At 34.9% G+C, this 18,946-nt stretch overlaps 2 protein-coding genes across 7 annotated transcripts in view; one reads left to right on the forward strand and one right to left on the reverse strand.

The window, feature by feature from the left end:
• The window catches only part of INPP4B (inositol polyphosphate-4-phosphatase type II B), a 207,543-nt gene that overhangs the window by 111,013 nt on the left and 77,584 nt on the right, over positions 1–18,946 (forward strand). For all 6 annotated transcript variants that reach the window (XM_081959903.1, XM_081959904.1, XM_081959899.1 and 3 more), the window contains exons 12-14: positions 4,207–4,337; positions 6,157–6,261; positions 10,915–11,023. In XM_081959903.1, the coding sequence (XP_081816029.1) occupies positions 4,207–4,337; positions 6,157–6,261; positions 10,915–11,023 (345 nt within the window). The remainder of the gene's footprint in view (positions 1–4,206; positions 4,338–6,156; positions 6,262–10,914; positions 11,024–18,946) is intronic.
• The window catches only part of IL15 (interleukin 15), a 167,006-nt gene that overhangs the window by 30,545 nt on the left and 117,515 nt on the right, over positions 1–18,946 (reverse strand). The gene's annotated exons all lie outside the window — the stretch shown is intronic.

Here is an 18,946-nt window from a genome sequence, read left to right on the forward strand (position 1 = left end):
CTATACTAAGTATGGCCAATCCAGATCTGAAATTGCTTTACAGTTCCTTTACAGTATTTTCTGAATTAGTATTCAGTGGAGAAACATAGTAGAAGACTTCAAGAAGTTTAATCACATTATTCTAGCTAGCCAGATTTTATATATTTATATGTTACAAGTTAAGTTTTTGACTTAACTGGTCTGATAATCAGACCATTAATATTGCCCTAGGTTTATTCATAAAGAAAATAAAATGCATTATATATATGGAATAATTGAGGATAAATATCTAACTTCAGCCAGTTTTATATTGTAAATAAACCTTTGTCTAAAATTCATTTCACCATATCCATATTTATATAATAAACTTCATTGATGGTTTTTCAGGGTTTTTTTTTATACAAGGTATTTTGCTTATCTATGTATTGATTTTGGACATTCATTTCATTCCACACCCACTTGTTTAAAAGAGCTATTTATGTAAAAAGTATATATTTGTAGAAATGTTGAATTCTGAGTAACCATTCTTTGAATTAAGTAAAGCAAATGAAAGGAAAAGAATATAAATAGATACATAAAATAAACTTTATGCTAGAATGAAGGTGGAAATAAAAATGCAATAGATATAAAAATTATTAAACTATTTTTTTAAAGGAAGGAATGCCTGTAGATTTTACTCTAGTTGTTGCCAACTATAAGGGGTGGCACTCATCTCCATTTCAAGCACATGAGTCAGCACAGTCATGTGGCTAGCATGATGTATGGAGCCCTGTTTTTAAAGGCAAAACAAACAAACAAAAAGATAAACCAGTAAAAAAGTATAAAATATGTGGAAATGACCTTGAGAGTTAAGGGGAAGAGATGCTGCCTAGGAAATGAACAGATAAAAAGCAGCAGGGAGCCAGAAAATATTTAACAAGCAAAGAAAGGAACTTAAGAAGGATGTCTCCTGATGTATCTGTTAAAAGTGACCATAGATGATTTGTAATTTCAGACTTCCAAGATTCTGTTAATGTAGTCTGACAGGAAAGTGGAATTAGTTCATGTAGTCATGTTTTCCTGGGAAGGCTAAGATCAATCATGCACATCTGAAAATATAAAATGAGATAAATAATAGAAAATAACTAATAATTTCTTAGCTATCATCTCTTCCATTGTAACAAGATAAATAAAAAAGTATGCAAAAATGCTAGTCCCCCACTTTTTCTCTCCCTCCACTTCTCTGTTGCTACTTAAAATATTTTTATGCTTTTCCTTGGAGATTATTACTCATTTCTGTTTTGATCGTTTTTATTATTATTGTTATTCTCCTCTGAAAACTGGGTCTTTTAACTGTTCCTTGTAAAACTTGGTTTTTAGTAAATTCACCATATGGTAGCCTTTATTTGGCGATAAACTCTTCCAATTTATAAATGCCCTTTTTAAATTGAAGTATGTAGAAGTGAATATAATAATCCCAGTGAAGCCTTCCAAAACAGAATAGAGCAGGATAGTTATCTCTCTAAATCTGGATTTTTAATGACTTTTAAGATGCTATTTGTCTTCCTTGAACAGTGTTGGATTATGCTGTTCAACATAATTAGCTTATGAACCACTAGTACATACAAGTTCTTCTTGAATGTGCTGTTCTTGAACCAGATTTTCTCCATTTTGAATGTGTGTTGTTGTTGTTTACCTATGACTTTATACTTCTCCATGTTAAATTTCATTTCATTTGTTTCCATCCACTGTTCTAAGCAAAATCTTTTTGAATTTTCCCCATCTCTTTCTAAATATTAGTAAATGCTCCTAGTTTTGTATTGCCTGTAAATTTGGTATGCATTCCTTTAACTGCCTCCATATCATTTTAAAAATGTTGAATCATAACAGGATCTGGACAGATTCCTATGACACCTTACTCAATATGTCTCTCCAGGTAGATTTGATGCCATTTATAACTATTTTTGAGTTGTCCTTGAGCCAATTGTGGATCCGCATAATGTCTGAGTTGTCAAACCCATATTTTACTGTTTTGTTAATAAAGATGTTATAACAGCATGAAAGTCTTGCTAAATTCAAGATATACTCTACTACAGCATAGGATCATCCAGTCTAGTAACGGTATCATTAAAGAAGAACAAATTAGTCTGACATGATTTGTCGGCATAAATCCATATTGGCTCCTATTAATTAATGATTTCCTGTCTTACAGTGCTCACAAATGTCTTTCCATCATAAAAGAACAATTTATTCTACATCCCATGTTTAAAAAATAATTCCTCATATATTTATACATTCCAAATTTAAAGTACTGTACATACTTCAAAATAAGCTCAAATATTATAATGAATTTAAGAATGTCAAAATGAAATGAAAGGAAACATTCATGTGCCCTTTATTATCTTACATTTCCAGCATAATGAAATTGATAACCTTGTTATACCTTGTCTGAGATATAAATGTTAAGAAGGATGGGAGATGTTAAAAAAAAAACTTGTAGAATACTATAAGCTCCTAGAGATAAAAACTCTAATATCCCAGTATGAGGTAATGTCCCCCTAGTTGATGCAAGCAGTCTGGAAGTTGATAATATAGTTGCTAGTATCATATTTTCTCCTTTTTGATACATATCCTCTGTCATGGCAATCAAAATTGCCTACATCTTCATCTAAAATCCAAGTTTAAATAAATTTAGATGAAACATTAGCACTTCTAACTATAAACCATAAATGCCTGCAGATAGTAAAAAAATAAAGACACCCAGAATTATTATTTTATATGTATTATTAATTATGCAAATACCATAACTTGCAACAAACACTGGGACACAACTATATAAAGGTAGAATTTACATCAGTACACGTATCATCATTTTGATGTAAAGTTGATTTGCTGCAGAGTCCCATGCCAACACATTGCTTAAATAATCTAAGAACGAAAGGGCTAAGTGAGGTTATTTTTTCAGCAAGAACCTTGAAATTTTATGGTTTTTCTGTATTTGATAATCTCAAAATGTATGAGAATTAGCAGTACGATTCTATTGTTTTCAGCAAGGTTGTACTAACCATAATATCTAACATCAAGGAGAAACAGAGGTATGTAGTATAAAACATTTAGCTTGAATTAATATATGTTAAAATCAAATTTCACCCAGCACAAGAGGAATTACTGGAGTTTTCTATATTCAATGGAACCAAGCAGTTGTAGGTCTAACAATAAAAGTTTTCCATATGTTTTCATTTAATACTGAGATGAATTCTGTTTCAATTATGTCAGTCTCCAGAGTTAGTAGGAAGCTGGCAATTTGCTAAAGGATTTCCTTTTGTAATTTTGTGAATTGGCTATCTTTTTATTAGCTTAACATTTTCACTTAGCAGGTGCACTTGCCAAGATGATTAATCCAGACAGATATATCCTGATAGTACATATTAAAAGTGAAAGTAAGATTTTCTTTAAGTGGTGTCATTAAAAATTGAAAATCTCAATGTGCCATTCTCATCATCCAAGTCAAACAATTTTAATTGGGGAATTCATTATTTGTTGAGTTTTCGGAGTCTTGTTACTGATGCTGGTGGATTTGTTGTTTTAGGTTCAATATTTTTCAATATAGCATATTTTTCAGTATTAAAAAATGCCAATCGTTGCAGTAAACACAGATGGAAACCAGCTTATGTTCACATAAAAGCTAGAGAAGAAAATTAGAATTGCAAAAATTGCTAAGATGTAGAATTTAAAAGATAACATCTCTTCAAATGTTAATGTAAATGGAAGGAGGTGGGACATGGCTATTAAGAGACACTGACTCAAGGCTTACTTCCATTTATTTCATCTGTATTATATTTCTTCAAATATAGTTCTATATTTCTGTAAAACATAGAAATAACAGACCAACATTTGTTTGTCTAAGATGGTCTAGCAGCCTTTTAGAATGTAGATATATGAAGATTTTCATTCTTAGAATTCTTAGCCATTCTTAGCAAGACATATGAAGGGCACCAGTTTAAGAAACCTTTTCTACGACTGCCTGGACTCTAGCATTTCATTACCCTATTCAAAGTTTCTCTGAATTAACTAAATTCATTTCTTTGCAAAAAAAAGTACTTTATTGATTAGGCCTAGGATAATATTATATATAAATAAGAATAGTAAAACTGGCTGTTATACTATAGCTGTTTAACCACTTAATTTGTACTAATATTTTTGTAGCATTGGATTTATAAAATAAGTTTTATTGTTATTTTGCTACAGGAATCAGGACCTTAAAGAACTTGGGGAGCTTTCTCCACATTGGGACAATATGCGTAAAAATGTTATTGCACACTGTGATCAAATGTTGATCCTGTACCAAAATATGCTTGCAGAACTTGGAAAATATACAGGTCAGAAAATGTTTAATAATTAAATATATGGATTTGTGAATTTTTATTCTATACAAGTATGTAGTACATATGACCTTTTCCTTTTCTCTCAAATGTATGGGGGGGAAATTACAGTATTTAATCAATGATATTACTTGAATGTAAGATTTCTCAGAGTTTAGATCAGGGTTTTTCAACCTTGATTATTTTTAAGCTGTATGGACTTTAACTCCCAGAGTTGTGAATTTGTCCTCACATCTTAAAATTGCCAGGGTTGAGAAACACTGCCCAGATGATACCAAGAATCTCCTGTTTCATTCTCTGGTTATCGGGGTTGCAGAAATACTGCCAAATCAGGGCTTTTTAGGTAAAGATATTTTTTTAATAGATCGTCCACAAAGCCTCTTCATCTTATCAGTTATTTAACAAGTTCAGAATTGAACACCTCAAATGAGCAATGAGTTGGCCTGCAGTACTGCATTCTAACCACTGCGCCACCGTGGTTCTTAAATATTAAGAGTTATTATCGCTGTTTGTGCCTCTATTATTCTTGACTGTTAATCTCAGTTATTTATCTGTATTTATTCCTTCTATTTCAAGATTTCTAAAATACTTATACTAATTTCAATTATGTCTTAGAACAGAGTTAGTTCAGGTTTGCTGTACATACACAGTAGCAGAGTTCTCCATAATTGAGGAGAGCAATGGAGAGGTATTGATCAGGTATTTGCAGACATTTTGCACTGAAAATTCTAGAACTTGGAGATGGGCATTCATCTCCCAAAGCCAAGGATATCCAACTGCTAAATAAAGACTAACTACAGTACATGACTATAAAATGAGAATGCTACAGACTTTTAAAATGATTTTTGCAGTGGTTGTTTAGATGCATTCATTTCTAGGTGAGAATATGTGGGTTTTTTGCTATAAACATTATTGTTCATTTTATTTACTTCTAACGTTACTATTTATGGACATCACCTCCCATAAAAGGAGAATGTACACACTTTAAATATTATAGATCAGATAATGCTTTAAAAATTCTTTAAGATGCCACAAAGGTTTTTTTTTAGTAAATATATATAATAAATATATCACCATTGTCAGTAAAACCATATATTAATTAAATATGCTGGCCTATGGCCTTAATCACAGTCTGATTGGTTGCTGTTAATTAAAGTGGGTGGTTCTCTGGATTTCATATACCATTTAAAAAGAGACAATCCTTTGATTACAATAGTGTAGATCAGTGGTTCTCAACTTTCCCAATGTCGCGACCCTTTAATACAGTTCCACATGTTGTGGTGACCCCCAACCATAAAATTGGTGTCTCGGTTCCTAAGACCATCGAAAATATGTGTTTTCTGATGGTCTTAGGTGACCCCTGTGAAAGGGTTGTTCAACCCCCAAAGGGGGGTTGAGAACCACTGGTGTTGAGAACCACTGGTGTAAATAGTCTTGAATAATGATATTAGGAAATTTCCCTTCCTAAATTTCTCTTTTCCACTTCTCACATCCAATTCATATCTTGTAGACATTTTGGATATGGGCATCACAGAATCCCTATGGTGTGAACTCTTACAAATTGAAAATAGAGCAGTATTCAGATTAAAAGAGAAAAATGTGACGTGGCGCCCAGCGCTGTCCTGTAGGACTAGTCAGCAATTCTTAAAAGCAGGTCTCTTTTCCTGAGATTGTCTGGGTGCCAATTGTAGCTGCGGCACAAAGATTCTTGATACCCAAAAATGTTACAGATAATATCTTCAAAATATCTTCCTAGGTTTTAATAAAGAGGAGACATCTGGATCCTAAGTTAAGGATATTTTATCATTTTTTTCAGGCTCTTCTTTCAAATCAAGTTGCAGTAAAGGAGAAAAAACACTTGAATTTGTTCCAATAAATCTACATCTGCAGAGAATGCTTGTTCAGGGTCCTTGCATAAAAGGTAGGGTTTATGATACCATATGGTTCACTACCTAATAATTTAACTTCAGTCATGAAATATATTTTTCTTTCTTCTCTGTTGGTTGCACTTTTAGACTTGGGTATTTCTGCTGTTAAAATGTACAGAGCTGTATATAAAATTGTGTTCCTTCTTGAAAAACAAGTGACCGCTAATTCTGCTTTTTCCTCACTATCATCCTAAACGTTGTACATGAATGTTTTATATTTCATTTATATTTATCTATCATTATTCATTTTCTATATACATACCAAGTGTAGCTTTAATTATGGAATTAGTTTCAGCCTGATTTGGATGCATATTTTTAAGTTTGCCAAACTTAGAATTTTTACTTGAAATTACTTTTGATGAATAATTATTTATTCAACTGGAGGATTTATAATTATGTAGCTCATGGGAGTTTTGTTATAGTTGTGTGTTGCTTTTCTTACAATAGATATGTTTATTGCTATTGTAATTGGATAGAATGTACATTTAAAAAAAATAACAAAACCTGGAAAAATCTTAATATTATATTATTTTTATTTATGGCCAAAGACCAAAAGTAAATTAGAAACTTATATAAGGAAGGATAAAAGATAAGGAAAAAAGTAAAGCTAAAATAAATTACTTTAAATAACATATCAATATAAATTATGCAGTAGAAAAGCTGCAGGTTAATGGAGTCTCCCACAAATTCCTAATGCCTCTGGCGCTAAAAGACCCATCAGACATTTAAATCAGGAGCGTTAAATTTAAGGCCTGCAGGCCGGATCTGGCCCACAGGGTGCTTAAATCTGGCTCACAGGGCCAGCCTGGGAATATCAAAGGACCGGCCCATGGTGCCTCTGCCGCCAAAAATGGACTGCAAACTCTACTGGCCAAAAACAGGCTCCACGGGGGACCCCATCAGACCTGTTTTCAGCCAGCAGAGTCCTTCAAGAGACATGGAGGGTGAAAATGAGGTGATGGGGGAACATGCAGGACCCCATGTCCCTTTGCGGCCAGTAAAGTTCTGCAGGAGGTCATTCAGGCTGAAAACAGAGGGGCCACCCGTACTACCCACACCCCATTTTGGCCAGCAGGGTGCTGCAGGAGATGTTTGTCCTGTCTCCCCCCTGGTCCCCGCCACTGGCCCACGAAGGAGAAGTACAATGCAGATCCGTTCCTCAAAAAAATCCAGTTTGACACCCCTGATTTAAATACAAATAAATTCAACATGCAAATAAAACTATGGGAAAATGGCAGATCCTTTACATTGGCCACCTCTAAACATTTTTAATGTATCCAAGATTTGGACCATTGTTTTTACTACTAAACAGAAATTGATTTCAATTAAATTTATTGCAGTCACATAGTGCATATAATAAAATATTATTTAAAACAGAGTTAAAATACATTTGTAAAATATCATACTAATATCTGCAAGCTCCACGGTGCAGCCTATATTAAATTATAATGTAAGGACTAAAATTATATTAAATATGATAATATCTAAAATTACAACAAAGTAAAAATAGCTAAAATATTAATATCAACAAAGTAAACAGATTAAAATTAAATTGTTTTAGTGGCCATTGAGAATAGTCAGTTTTAGTAGAATTTTTAAGGTCTTACTAAGATGCTAAGATGTTTGCATATCCGCTTGCATTGTGACTTCTTTGTTTTATTTACCTTATCTCTTATCCTTGAGTTTTCAGTGCTGAAGTAATTTACTGTAATTTACTGTAATGATATAATGCAGCTTGCATGTCATATTTGAGAAGACTGAAATTCACCAACTTGTGTATATGTGTATTTTAATTCCATTGTTTATTTTACTGGTAAATTTCTTACAAAGAATTAGATTGGTGAATCTGAAGTACAAAAAGACATGTTTCCTATTGCAACCAGAACATCTATTTAATGAAGCTGGCTACCTTTCTTGTGTTTTAAAGTTACAACAGAAATTATTCAAATGGTTTCTGAAATACACAATTCTAGGTTCTGATGATCAAAGATATATATTTTTTTGTAACCTTGAAGCATTTTATTATTTCTATTTGCCTGTTTTATTTTATTTACCTCTTTGTAATGCTTTGATGTCTGGTAATTACAGTTCTTGCAATAAGTCTTGAAATTTCATGGACTACGGGGAATAAAGGGTGTTGACTATACCCAAATATCTATTAAGGGGCAAATGGAAATGAATGCATGCATAAAATAATGCTAATACAGACATAAATGCTAATATAGACATTCATAAAATTATGAATAGTTTTTATACACTGCTTCCAAAATAAACAGAAGTCTATTAAACCAACTGCATGAATTAATACAATGTTAATCTTTGTTTCGCTATGTAATATACAAAACAAAGATTGAACAAATAATGTATTATATGTATGAAGAGTGAAGCAAATTCCTAAAACATTAGGAATAAAAACATAATAGAGCTGGTTCCAGTGAGTAATGGTGAATTGATGTCCTGTGTACAGTGGGAGACATTACAGTCAAAAAGCAGATGGATACTCCAACTGGACTTTAAAAAATTATCTCTGGACCAAGGAAAAATCTTGAGGTTACCCATATGTAAAACATATGTAACATATGAAATACAACTGGATTTTTTTTATAAACACGTACAGAAATTGACATTTTTGCTAACTATTGTATGGCAAACAGCTGGGACTAGAATTCAGCAAGCTCAGAGTTGTTGATGTACCATTGTATGGTCTCAAGGTTTAAACAAACCTCTTATTTAATCATTTTGGAATTTCCTTTTTTTACTGCTTGTTAAAGTTTGAAAATCTTTTAAAATAATGGATTGCTATTTTTTGTGATATTTAATATATTTTTTCTGATTGGAATTGAACTTCTACTATTCAAACAGATACCCCATACAGCATATGTTCAAATAGAAATGAATAGAAATGAATAGAAATGAAGATCCAAATATAAAGTGAAAGATTCAAACTGAGTGTATTAGATAAAATTGATAATACTTACATAGTGTTTTTGATAACCCTTACTGGACCTTTGCTGATTAATATGTAGAAATGAGGTTTCAGGGATGGACTTATAGAGAATGTAAGGTATGGGAATAGATGTTTGATGATATTTTAAGATGATGATAAATTGGTAATGTTGATTAGACTTACTGCAGATGAAGGGGGAGGCTTTTTCTAACTTTTCTCTCCCTTTTTGCATTTTCTGCACTTTCTTAATTTTTATTTTTAATATATTTCTGTAGTATGTAATAGTATTAATTGTATCTGTATAATATAATATTTAATAAAATTATTGAAAAAAGGAAGAAAAAATATATGTACCTGTTCTGACCCCCCTCTCCACGCCTGTGAATAAGTCAGAACACAAGCTTGGCTGTTTGCCACTATTTAATGAAGGAGATAGCAAGTCCTTTGGCTGAGAGCCCAGACTACTCACGTGCCAACAGAACAACATAGATAGTCCCCAGGAACAGACACAACTGGAAATACATAGAGCTTCTCAATCACCAATTTGAACGGTTGTTTCCTGCAAATGTCCCATCCCAACGCCTCACCTATAAGCTCTCTTGGGAGGGGCCAATCTACAACCACCTATGCTAATTATCATCTGTGAGCCTGCCTACGAAATTGCTGCTTTCATTTCTCAGCCCTTCTCACTCTAGCATCAGGGACTGACTGCCTTTGATCCTCCCCACTGCTCCATGCCTCAGCGCCTCCTGGTGGCCAACCAGCCCCTCTGGTCCCTGGTCTGAATCTGAAACCTGCACAGGGTCTTCCCACATCATCCAGGGCAGACTGAAATGATCCCTTGCTATCTGAGTCCATCAGCAGCTCAAACTGATCCTACTGGGCTACAACATGTACCTAAGTAAATAACTACTAAAGTTAAAGGAACCAATAATTGAGTCATGGTGCAGTGTTAGAATGCAATATTGCAGGCTAACTCTGCCCACTGCCAGGAGTTTGATCCTGACTGGTTCAAGGTTGACTCAGCTTTCTATCCTTTTTGGGGTTGGTAAAATGAAAAGCCAGATTGTTGGGGGCAATTGACATTGAAAACTACTCAGAGAGTGCTGTAAAGCACTTTAAAGTGATATATGTCTATGCAACTGCTATTGCTAATAACTGTGTTTGAAAAAGTTGTCTTTTCTGTTATCATTCCATGTAGTATCATATGGATTTTTTTTCTTATGAAATTTCTAAAACTGTCAAGAAGCATATCCAGTAATGCTATCTTACCACAATAAAACCAATTGCTAAATATGTTCTTAATAATAAAGCATGATCACAATAACTGGGTAAATAAGCAGGAAATATGTTTGATTCTTTGTTTCCTGTTGTAAAGAATGTCTCCTCAGAATATTTCCTAGATGGGTTTGAACGGATATAGTACAGTAAGCTCTTGACTTAGTTTAACAACTGGTGAAGAAGCCATTAAAATATAAGCAGATGAGACAGTAAAAAAGGCTTTTAGGAGGGAAAGTAGAATCCTGGAATGGTAAAGCTGGTCATTTGCAAGTGGTTGGTATTTGATGGTTGGTGAAATTCATTTGCAGAGAGGCAAATTCATTTGTATTAATTAGAACTATTAAAACTACTTTTCATTGCTGTAAGAATACAATGCATCCCTATATGTACAATTTAGCATGTAATCTTTCTCTTGCAGATGTTCTTTATGATGTCATCACTGTGGGAGCTCCTGCAGCACATTTTCAGGGATTTAAAAATGGTGGTCTTCAGAAATTATTGAATAAATTTGAGGCAGAACGACGAAAGTAAGTACACCACCATTAATTTAGAAATGGCCCAGACAAACTAATTTTAAATTGTATATCAACATTTCTAGCAATTTTTCTCCTTCAACATTATTAATTCTCTTTTTTATTGCTTTTCCTAAATGAGTATATGGTAACACATTAATATGTATTTGTTCAGAAAATTAAATAATTATATACCTAATTATAAACAATTATTTTCATTCTTCTAATTTTATAGAAAAGGAACTGAAAAACTATAAAAAACTAAGCATATAAAATTTCTTTAAGAATGTAATTACAAATCACAACATAATCATATGTACTTAAAAAAAGAAATGAATGGAAGGGAGTGAATTAGTATATGTCATTCAGTTGTTTCAATCATAAATTCATCAGTGAAAAGTTAAATCATACAATGTATGCATTAACTGTATGCATTTCTGGATACAATAAATATTTATATTTTGGAACAAGATTGTTTTTGATGCATTTTATATATAGTTTTAGATATGAGTCATATGCCATACTACAGAATTTGGAAAACTGTATGAAGATTAACTATATTCTAAATCGTATATTGGCCTCAGAAGGTAATTAGTTTAGTTCGCTTAAAAATGTGATCCAAATAAAACCCAATCGGTTCATCTGTATTAGTTTTGTAATTTTGAAAATGAACATGTATTTATTTCAAATACTACAGTTACCTAACTAAGCAGCTACATACACACATACATAAGAAAGCACTACTTAATTGTAGAAAAATTATAAATACAATAAGAGCATAATAAGATGCTAGGAAAGGGATGGCTAACCTTTTCGGCACCAAATGCTCAAACTGAAACGTGTGTGCGCGCATGGATGTATGTGCGCTAGAGCCCCGAAAACTCAAAGACCAGCTGGCCAGTGTGCATGCACACGCCAGCTACCTGGTCTCCTGGTTTCTGGTGCAAGCATGCATGCTGGCCAGTTGGTTTTTGCGCACACTGGAGTGCCAGAAATGCGAAGACCAGGTGGCCAGCATGTGCATGTGTGCCAGCCAACTGGTCATCAGGCTTCTGGGGCTCTGGCATGTGCGAAAATCAACTTGCCGGCACGCATGGGCGCATTGGAAACCAGAAGAACAGCTGGCGACAGCCCGCTTGCCCACAGAGAGGGCTCTCTGTGCCACCTCTGGCAGGAGTGCCATAGGTTTGCCCTCACGGGTCTACTAGGATAATTATTTTCTTGTTCCATCGACATATGGCCCCTTGGTTTTAGAATTATATATCAGTGTTATTAATTCTATTTGTCATAGCACAGGATCAAAAACCTGTAAACATAAGTCATGGTCCTGGTTAGATAAAAGCAGTGAGATATAGACATTGTGCTCTTTACCAGGATGGTTTTTTTTAAATGGGATAAATGTACCGGTACATCTTCCTTGATTCCTATAGTGCAAGCAACAAAGAAGCATATGGCTTAGGAATTCTACAAAGCCATTTCCACATGGACATAAGCACTACTGAAAAGGGATATTTTTTATACTGTCCCTCTAGAACAGCAGAGAATACTGTGTCCATTCTGTCCAAGGTGAAAGCCCAACAGAATTTCAGAATTAGAATTGTAGAGACATATGATGATGACACATGCCTATTTGAGAAGAATCCATAAACTGTATGGTTGGATATTAGGCTTAAACATGATTGTAAATCAATATCCCAGATGCATTGTTTACATCCTGGTACTTTCAAGCCCTAATAGACAAAGACTTTCCAAAGAAACTCCTAAGGAATAGAATTTGCTATTTTATTTTTTTTAGCCAGTTTGGTTTAAAACAGTATCTGAGAACCAGTAAAGCCAGACATTTTGAAGTGTCCATTTCACCCAGGAAACAAGGTGATAGAACCAGGCTCTGCACTCATAGAAACCAAACATGTCTTTAACTATAAAACAGCATTGAACCTTGAACTGTGAGTATTATTAGTATTAGATAGTATTTTTAGATGAGCATAAGTACATGGAACTTACAATCAACCACACTTGCTCCGTTGGATCTCCAGAAGGTTAATTCCACATTTAAGTTTCCTGTAACAGAGTTATTTAGTATGACTATAGACTATCTATATAAACTGGACCAGTCGGAAAGCTGCCATAATACAGGTTTTGATTGTCAAACCTGTAAAGAGCAAATTATTTTATTTGAGGGGACAGACTAATTAAAATGAACTTGTAAAAAAGCATCTGTATCTCCAATATGAGCTGTACAGTAAAATTGAGACTGTAGTTCTTAAACTACTATTCACAAGAAAGGACATCATGTAGAAAATGTTCATTGCCAAATCACATTTGTAAGGCGGGGGACTCTCAGAAAGAACACTACTAGCACATTTTGACTAAGTAGATTCTGCTCGAAGCAAGCAATTTCAAAGATAGTCAGTCTTCAAGCTGCATAGGAATTTTAAATGATTGCCATCATCTTGAATTATACCAGAAACAAATCACCACCCAATGCAGTTTTACCAACATTTGTGTTTCATGGCAGTGTCTGATTCTCCCAGTTAACATTAAGCCCAGTGCATTTTGTACTAGTTTTATTTGCCTGGAAGCCTTCAGGGGCAGCTTTGAATGTAGGGTCTATTGCAATAAGTCATCAGTGACAATAACCAATTATGTTTTTGTCCCATGGCTAAAAAGGGTCCAGGCCAGTGGTGGGTTTCAAAAATTTTTGGAACCTACTCTGTGGGTGTGGCCTGCTTTGTGGGAGTGGCTTGCCGGCCATGTGACCGGGTGGGAGTGGCTTGCCAGCAATGTGACTGGGTGGGAGTGGCTTGCTGGCCATGTGACCGGGTGGGAGTGGGATGTTAGAAGATCCCAAATGAAGTTAGAAAGGCTGGGTCCCAAACCCAGCTGGCTTAACTGGGATAGGGGGAATAGGGGGTAGAGGTTCACAAAGGACCCTCCTCTCCTTTTCCCCCAAAAGCAGAGGGCATCAGTACTTAGAGGGAGGTCTCCCAACTTCCCCCCTTTGTGTGTCACTCTTTCTCTCTCTCTCCCCCCCCCCCCCGTTTCTCTCCACCCTTTCCTTCCTCCTCATTTTCCTCTGCACGGTTCCCCCCAGTTTTTCACTCTGAGCCATTGGAGGAGGTCAGAGGGAGAGAGAGACGGATTGAAGGGTGCAAAGAGATGGGGGCGTCCCATTTTGAGAAGCCTCCCTTAGCAAAAGATCACTGAGAGGAGGAACGGGAGGATTCCCCACCCCACTCAGCGCTGTTTTCAATGGGAGGCTTTTCCCCCTCTCAGTTCTTTCCCTTCCCAAAAGATTGCCGAGAGGAGGAAAGGGAGGATCCCCCACCCCACTCAGCGCTGTTTTCAATGGGAGGCTTTCCCCCTCTCAGCTCTTTCCCTTCCCAAAAGATCGCTGAGAGGAGGAACGGGAGGATTCCCCACCCCACTTTTCCCTTCCCAAAAGTTCGCTGAGAGGAGGAATGGGAGGATTCCCCACCCCACTCAGCGCTGTTTTCAATGGGAGACTTTCCCCCCCTCTCAGTTCTTTCCCTTCCCAAAAGATCGCTGAGAGGAGGAAAGGGAGGATTCCCCACCCCACTTTTCCCTTCCCAAAAGATCGCTGAGAGGAGGAAAGGGAGGATTCCTCACCCCACTTTTCCCTTCCCAAAAGATCGCTGAGAGGAGGAACGGGAGGATTCCCCACCCCACTCAGCGCTGTTTTCAATGGGAGACTTTTCCCCCCTCTCAGCTCTTTCCCTTCCCAAAAGATTGCTGAGAGGAGGAACGGGAGGATCCCCCACCCCACTCAGCGCTGTTTTCAATGGGAGGCTTTCCCCCTCTCAGCTCTTTCCCTTCCCAAAAGATCTCTGAGAGGAGGAAAGGGGGGGTGAGCGAGCAATGGAGTGGCTTCTGGACGGACAGGGGCGAGCGAGTGAGTGATAGGGGTGGGGCAGGAACTTACTTCCGGGTTCATTGACCAACAGGTTCGCCCGAACCGGTGCGAACCGGCAGGAACCCACCACTGGTCCAGGCAATCTACTTCTTCCATATATTGTTGTTTCAACTACAATAATTTGAATGTGCTGGACAGTGTGTGCTCATCTCTGCATGAGCATTCCTGGAATACATAACATACTCCTTTTTAAAATGTTGACTGAAAATTGATTTAAGAAAACGTTTTATTTTTTTTGTAGAAAAGTTTTAGGATTGCAGGTTTTAATCTTTTTGGGTGTTTCAAAAATGTTTGACGTAAATTGTTAATGGATCATCTGGCAGGCTTTTATTAAATTATTTATTTTCCAACAATTATCCTGACCCAATCCTAATTGACTGTAGGCAGATAATAAAATAAATTATATCATATTAAACCAATAAATAAAATAGAAATGCATAAACAAGGGACACAGAAACAGCATACTACAGTACTTCCTTATGAAAAGCAGCTTGTTTTGGAAGATGAGATTTCAAAGGATAGTCTATGTGGAATGCCGACTTTGTTGGAGAATCAGCAACAAGGAAGTTAATACATTTATATTCTCTCTCAGTGCATCTGTCTACTACTTCCATACGTTATGTGTCCAAAATCAATAACTTGCTTTCTCATCCAAATATTTTCCTCTGTAGTTTCATAATGTTTAACTCTACTTACCTGGCCATTGTGAAATGTGTATATAGAGCTAAAGACCAATTCCTCAATTAGAGTTAATTCGTTGAAAGATAGCTGTTTAATATATTTTTAACTGAAGTATTTTTAACCTCACATAGTACTGAATTTCTGATGGGGTGGGGGGAGAGAGAGAGAGAGAGAGAATATAGAAAATGTTCTTCATTTTTGGATTAGTTTTGTCATTTTTTAAAAGATACATAGAATTCCTAGCGGAAAAAATGTAATAAATGTGTTAGTATTCAACTGATTTATTATACCATTAGCTTTCCTTGGCAGCAAACTTCATAATCATGCATAAAGTAAATTGTTTGGACTTCATCTTAATTTATTTTGTATTGCTACCATATAGAACATTTCATCTTCACATAGAATGAATTATTTTTGTTTTCACTATAGAAACATTATTTTAGATTATTACTTTTTAAAACAACATAATGCAGGCACCATAATAGTTGATGGCTTTTAAGTTAAATTTATACAGCATTTCAGGGTTTCAAGGATCCATAAATCATTTTCAGAATACTGTGCATGGAGGACTTTTCCCTCTCATTCAAAAGCTAATCAGATGAGATGCACTGAAGGAAAACTATGCAGGCTTCTCATTATGAGGTTTTTAAATGCCCCATTACAAACCCAAAGGAATCCAAACTGTCCCTGAAGGCTTATTACGAAAATGAAAAACAAAAACCATGAACAAAGAAGCAAACACTAATTTTGGTTCAAGCTGCTATGCCTTAATGCTACAATTGGCCTCCTAAATCAGTCGAAAGTCTAAAACGTGATTAAAGTTTAAATCACTTGTAGAGTGATTTTAATTAATGAAGGTAATTTAAACACACTCCGTTATTTTTTAAAAAGCTATTTTAATCTGCAGATACCTGTACACCTATTACTGTAGTAGGAAATAAAAAAAAATTGAACAGACTTTCCCTTAACGAATGGCTCAATTAAAGAACACATCTTTGTTTAACGAATCTATTTTACTAAAGATAAAAGAGCCTGTTCTCCTTCCTGTTCCTAATGCACTTATTAGGTTTATAGTTCAGATGAAATTAAAATTTTTATTTAAAAATAACATTAAATTGTTATTTACTTTAGCCAGAATTAGTGGACCAGAAAGGGCAAGAAGTGAGAAGAAGCAGGAAAGTGTTGTCAGCTCATGCTCCCGGATAGTTGAGGCATGTTTAGGGAAACCGTAAAATATAGTCAAATTAGTCCAATGAATGTCAGTTTTTAGTGTTCCCTTTACTACGTAAATCAGCACAGTAAACTCTTGATTTAATGGATTAACAGGAATGACTTCTAGATCCAAATACCTGTTATATCTGACTGTATTATGCACCTATAAATGGGGAATAGGATATAGGACAAAAGGCAAATGGATTTTAAACTCTTTGTAATGTGCATTTACATTAATTTATTCAATTAATTAAAATGCAATGAAATCAAAATTCTAAAAAGTTACTTGATAAATATTGAGGAGAATATTTATTTCCCTTTGAACAAGTTTCAATGAAATGCTTGGAAAACCTTCCAGTTCATCATCTGGATATTACATCAGTGGAAGTCCAATACATTTGGAAAGATTTAGGTTCAAGAAAACCATTCTAAGCCTAAGACTGAAAATTAATTAAATATTTCCCTGAACTGCTTTTCTGTGTTAATGCTAATAACATGTTTTTATCTGCAACATTTTTATCCACTGTGATTATAAACTTTCATGTATATTTTTCTTTCCCTATATTGGAGTGAGTAATCTTGTCCTTTTAAATGCCTGTATTTGATATTTTTTTTATTCTGCATTGTATTATGCATCAAACTGACCCAAAGACATCTGTCACCTTTTTCTGCTCAATCTAATTATAGGACTTGTTGCATTAGAGACCACTTGGCGCTATCTTTTAAACAGCTGGTTAAAATATAGGTTTGCTGGAGAAAGCTTGGTAATCTTCTGGAAGAACAACACTGATCATAAAGTTCCATTCTTACAATTTTCCTGAGGATTTATTTTACCTTCCTCTCTGATAACACTGAAAGAACTATTAGACAAACGATTTGAGACATGGATCTTCAAAACACAGAAGGCTAGATTTCCAGCATTTATATGATGGTTTTTCCAACATTTGTAGCCTTGCCTCTTCTTACTCTAAAATTATCTGAATATGTCTTGGCTCAGTATAATACATTTCTTCTACAAATACTTGAGTAATCCCATTCAAAATTGACTGTGCCAGTGTGGATGAGGAAATGCAGAGTTAATAGCCTATATTTTCCCCTTCTATTCTCCTAATAAAGAAATTCAAGCATTATGAATTATACAGAATGACAGAGATCTCACATCTTACATGCTTCATCTTTGATAAGGCCAAAAACCAACTATTTTCCTTGATACTGCTAAAGTTTGCTCTTTGTTCATGGCACAATAAGTGATCAAAAGTAAATTAATATTTAAATGGGTTTTAAGCCAAAGTTTTATTTTATCTAATTTATGCGGTTGATATTTTTACTTTAATAAATGCATTTTAATATATAGATTTTAATTTAAAAATGGAAAATTAGCATGGGTAAATCAAAATGGCAGAGTTTCATCCTCATTTTTATTTCAAAAAAGATCTTAAGCTAGATCTCATCAATATGTCTAAACAGAAGAAAGCCGAGTTTCACTTATTTACTTGAAAATTTGTCCATCTCTCATAGAAATGTAATAGTTAAGTTGAGAAACAATAGTTAAGTTGTAGAAAACATAGGTGATGCAACTAAAGACTTAATGGGCAATATTCAGTTGTCCTCTGATAAAGGTACTTTGTCATTGAACATGTAGACTACCATAACAATCATTTTGTGAATAGTCATATCAGATACTATGCTCTGAATATTCTGAATGTTCCCACTAGTACAAAATGATTGCCCACCATTGCTGAATTGAATATAAAATTGATGCCATACATTACCCTGTTTCCCTGAAAGTAAGACCTCCCTGGATAATAAGCCCAATCGGGCTTTTGAGCGCATGCACTAAAATAATCCCTCCCAAAAAAAGATTCCTTCCCTGAAAATATTGCACCTCAGCAGCAGCCATGAAGTGACCACGCTCACCGTCTCCTACACCTCAAAAACAATAAGACCTCCCCAAAAATAAGGCCAAGTACTTATTTCAGGGTCAAAAGAAAATAAGACCCTGCCTTATTTTCTGGGAAACATGGTAGTTGTTTTTTATTCTATTGTATTAGGTAGGTAAATAGATAAATTGGTAGATAGATAGATAGTATAAATGCATTCAAAAATCTTTC

Source organism: Natrix helvetica, assembly GCF_964273705.1.
Source record: "Natrix helvetica genome assembly, chromosome: 7".
Taxonomy (NCBI): Eukaryota; Metazoa; Chordata; class Lepidosauria; order Squamata; family Natricidae; genus Natrix; species Natrix helvetica.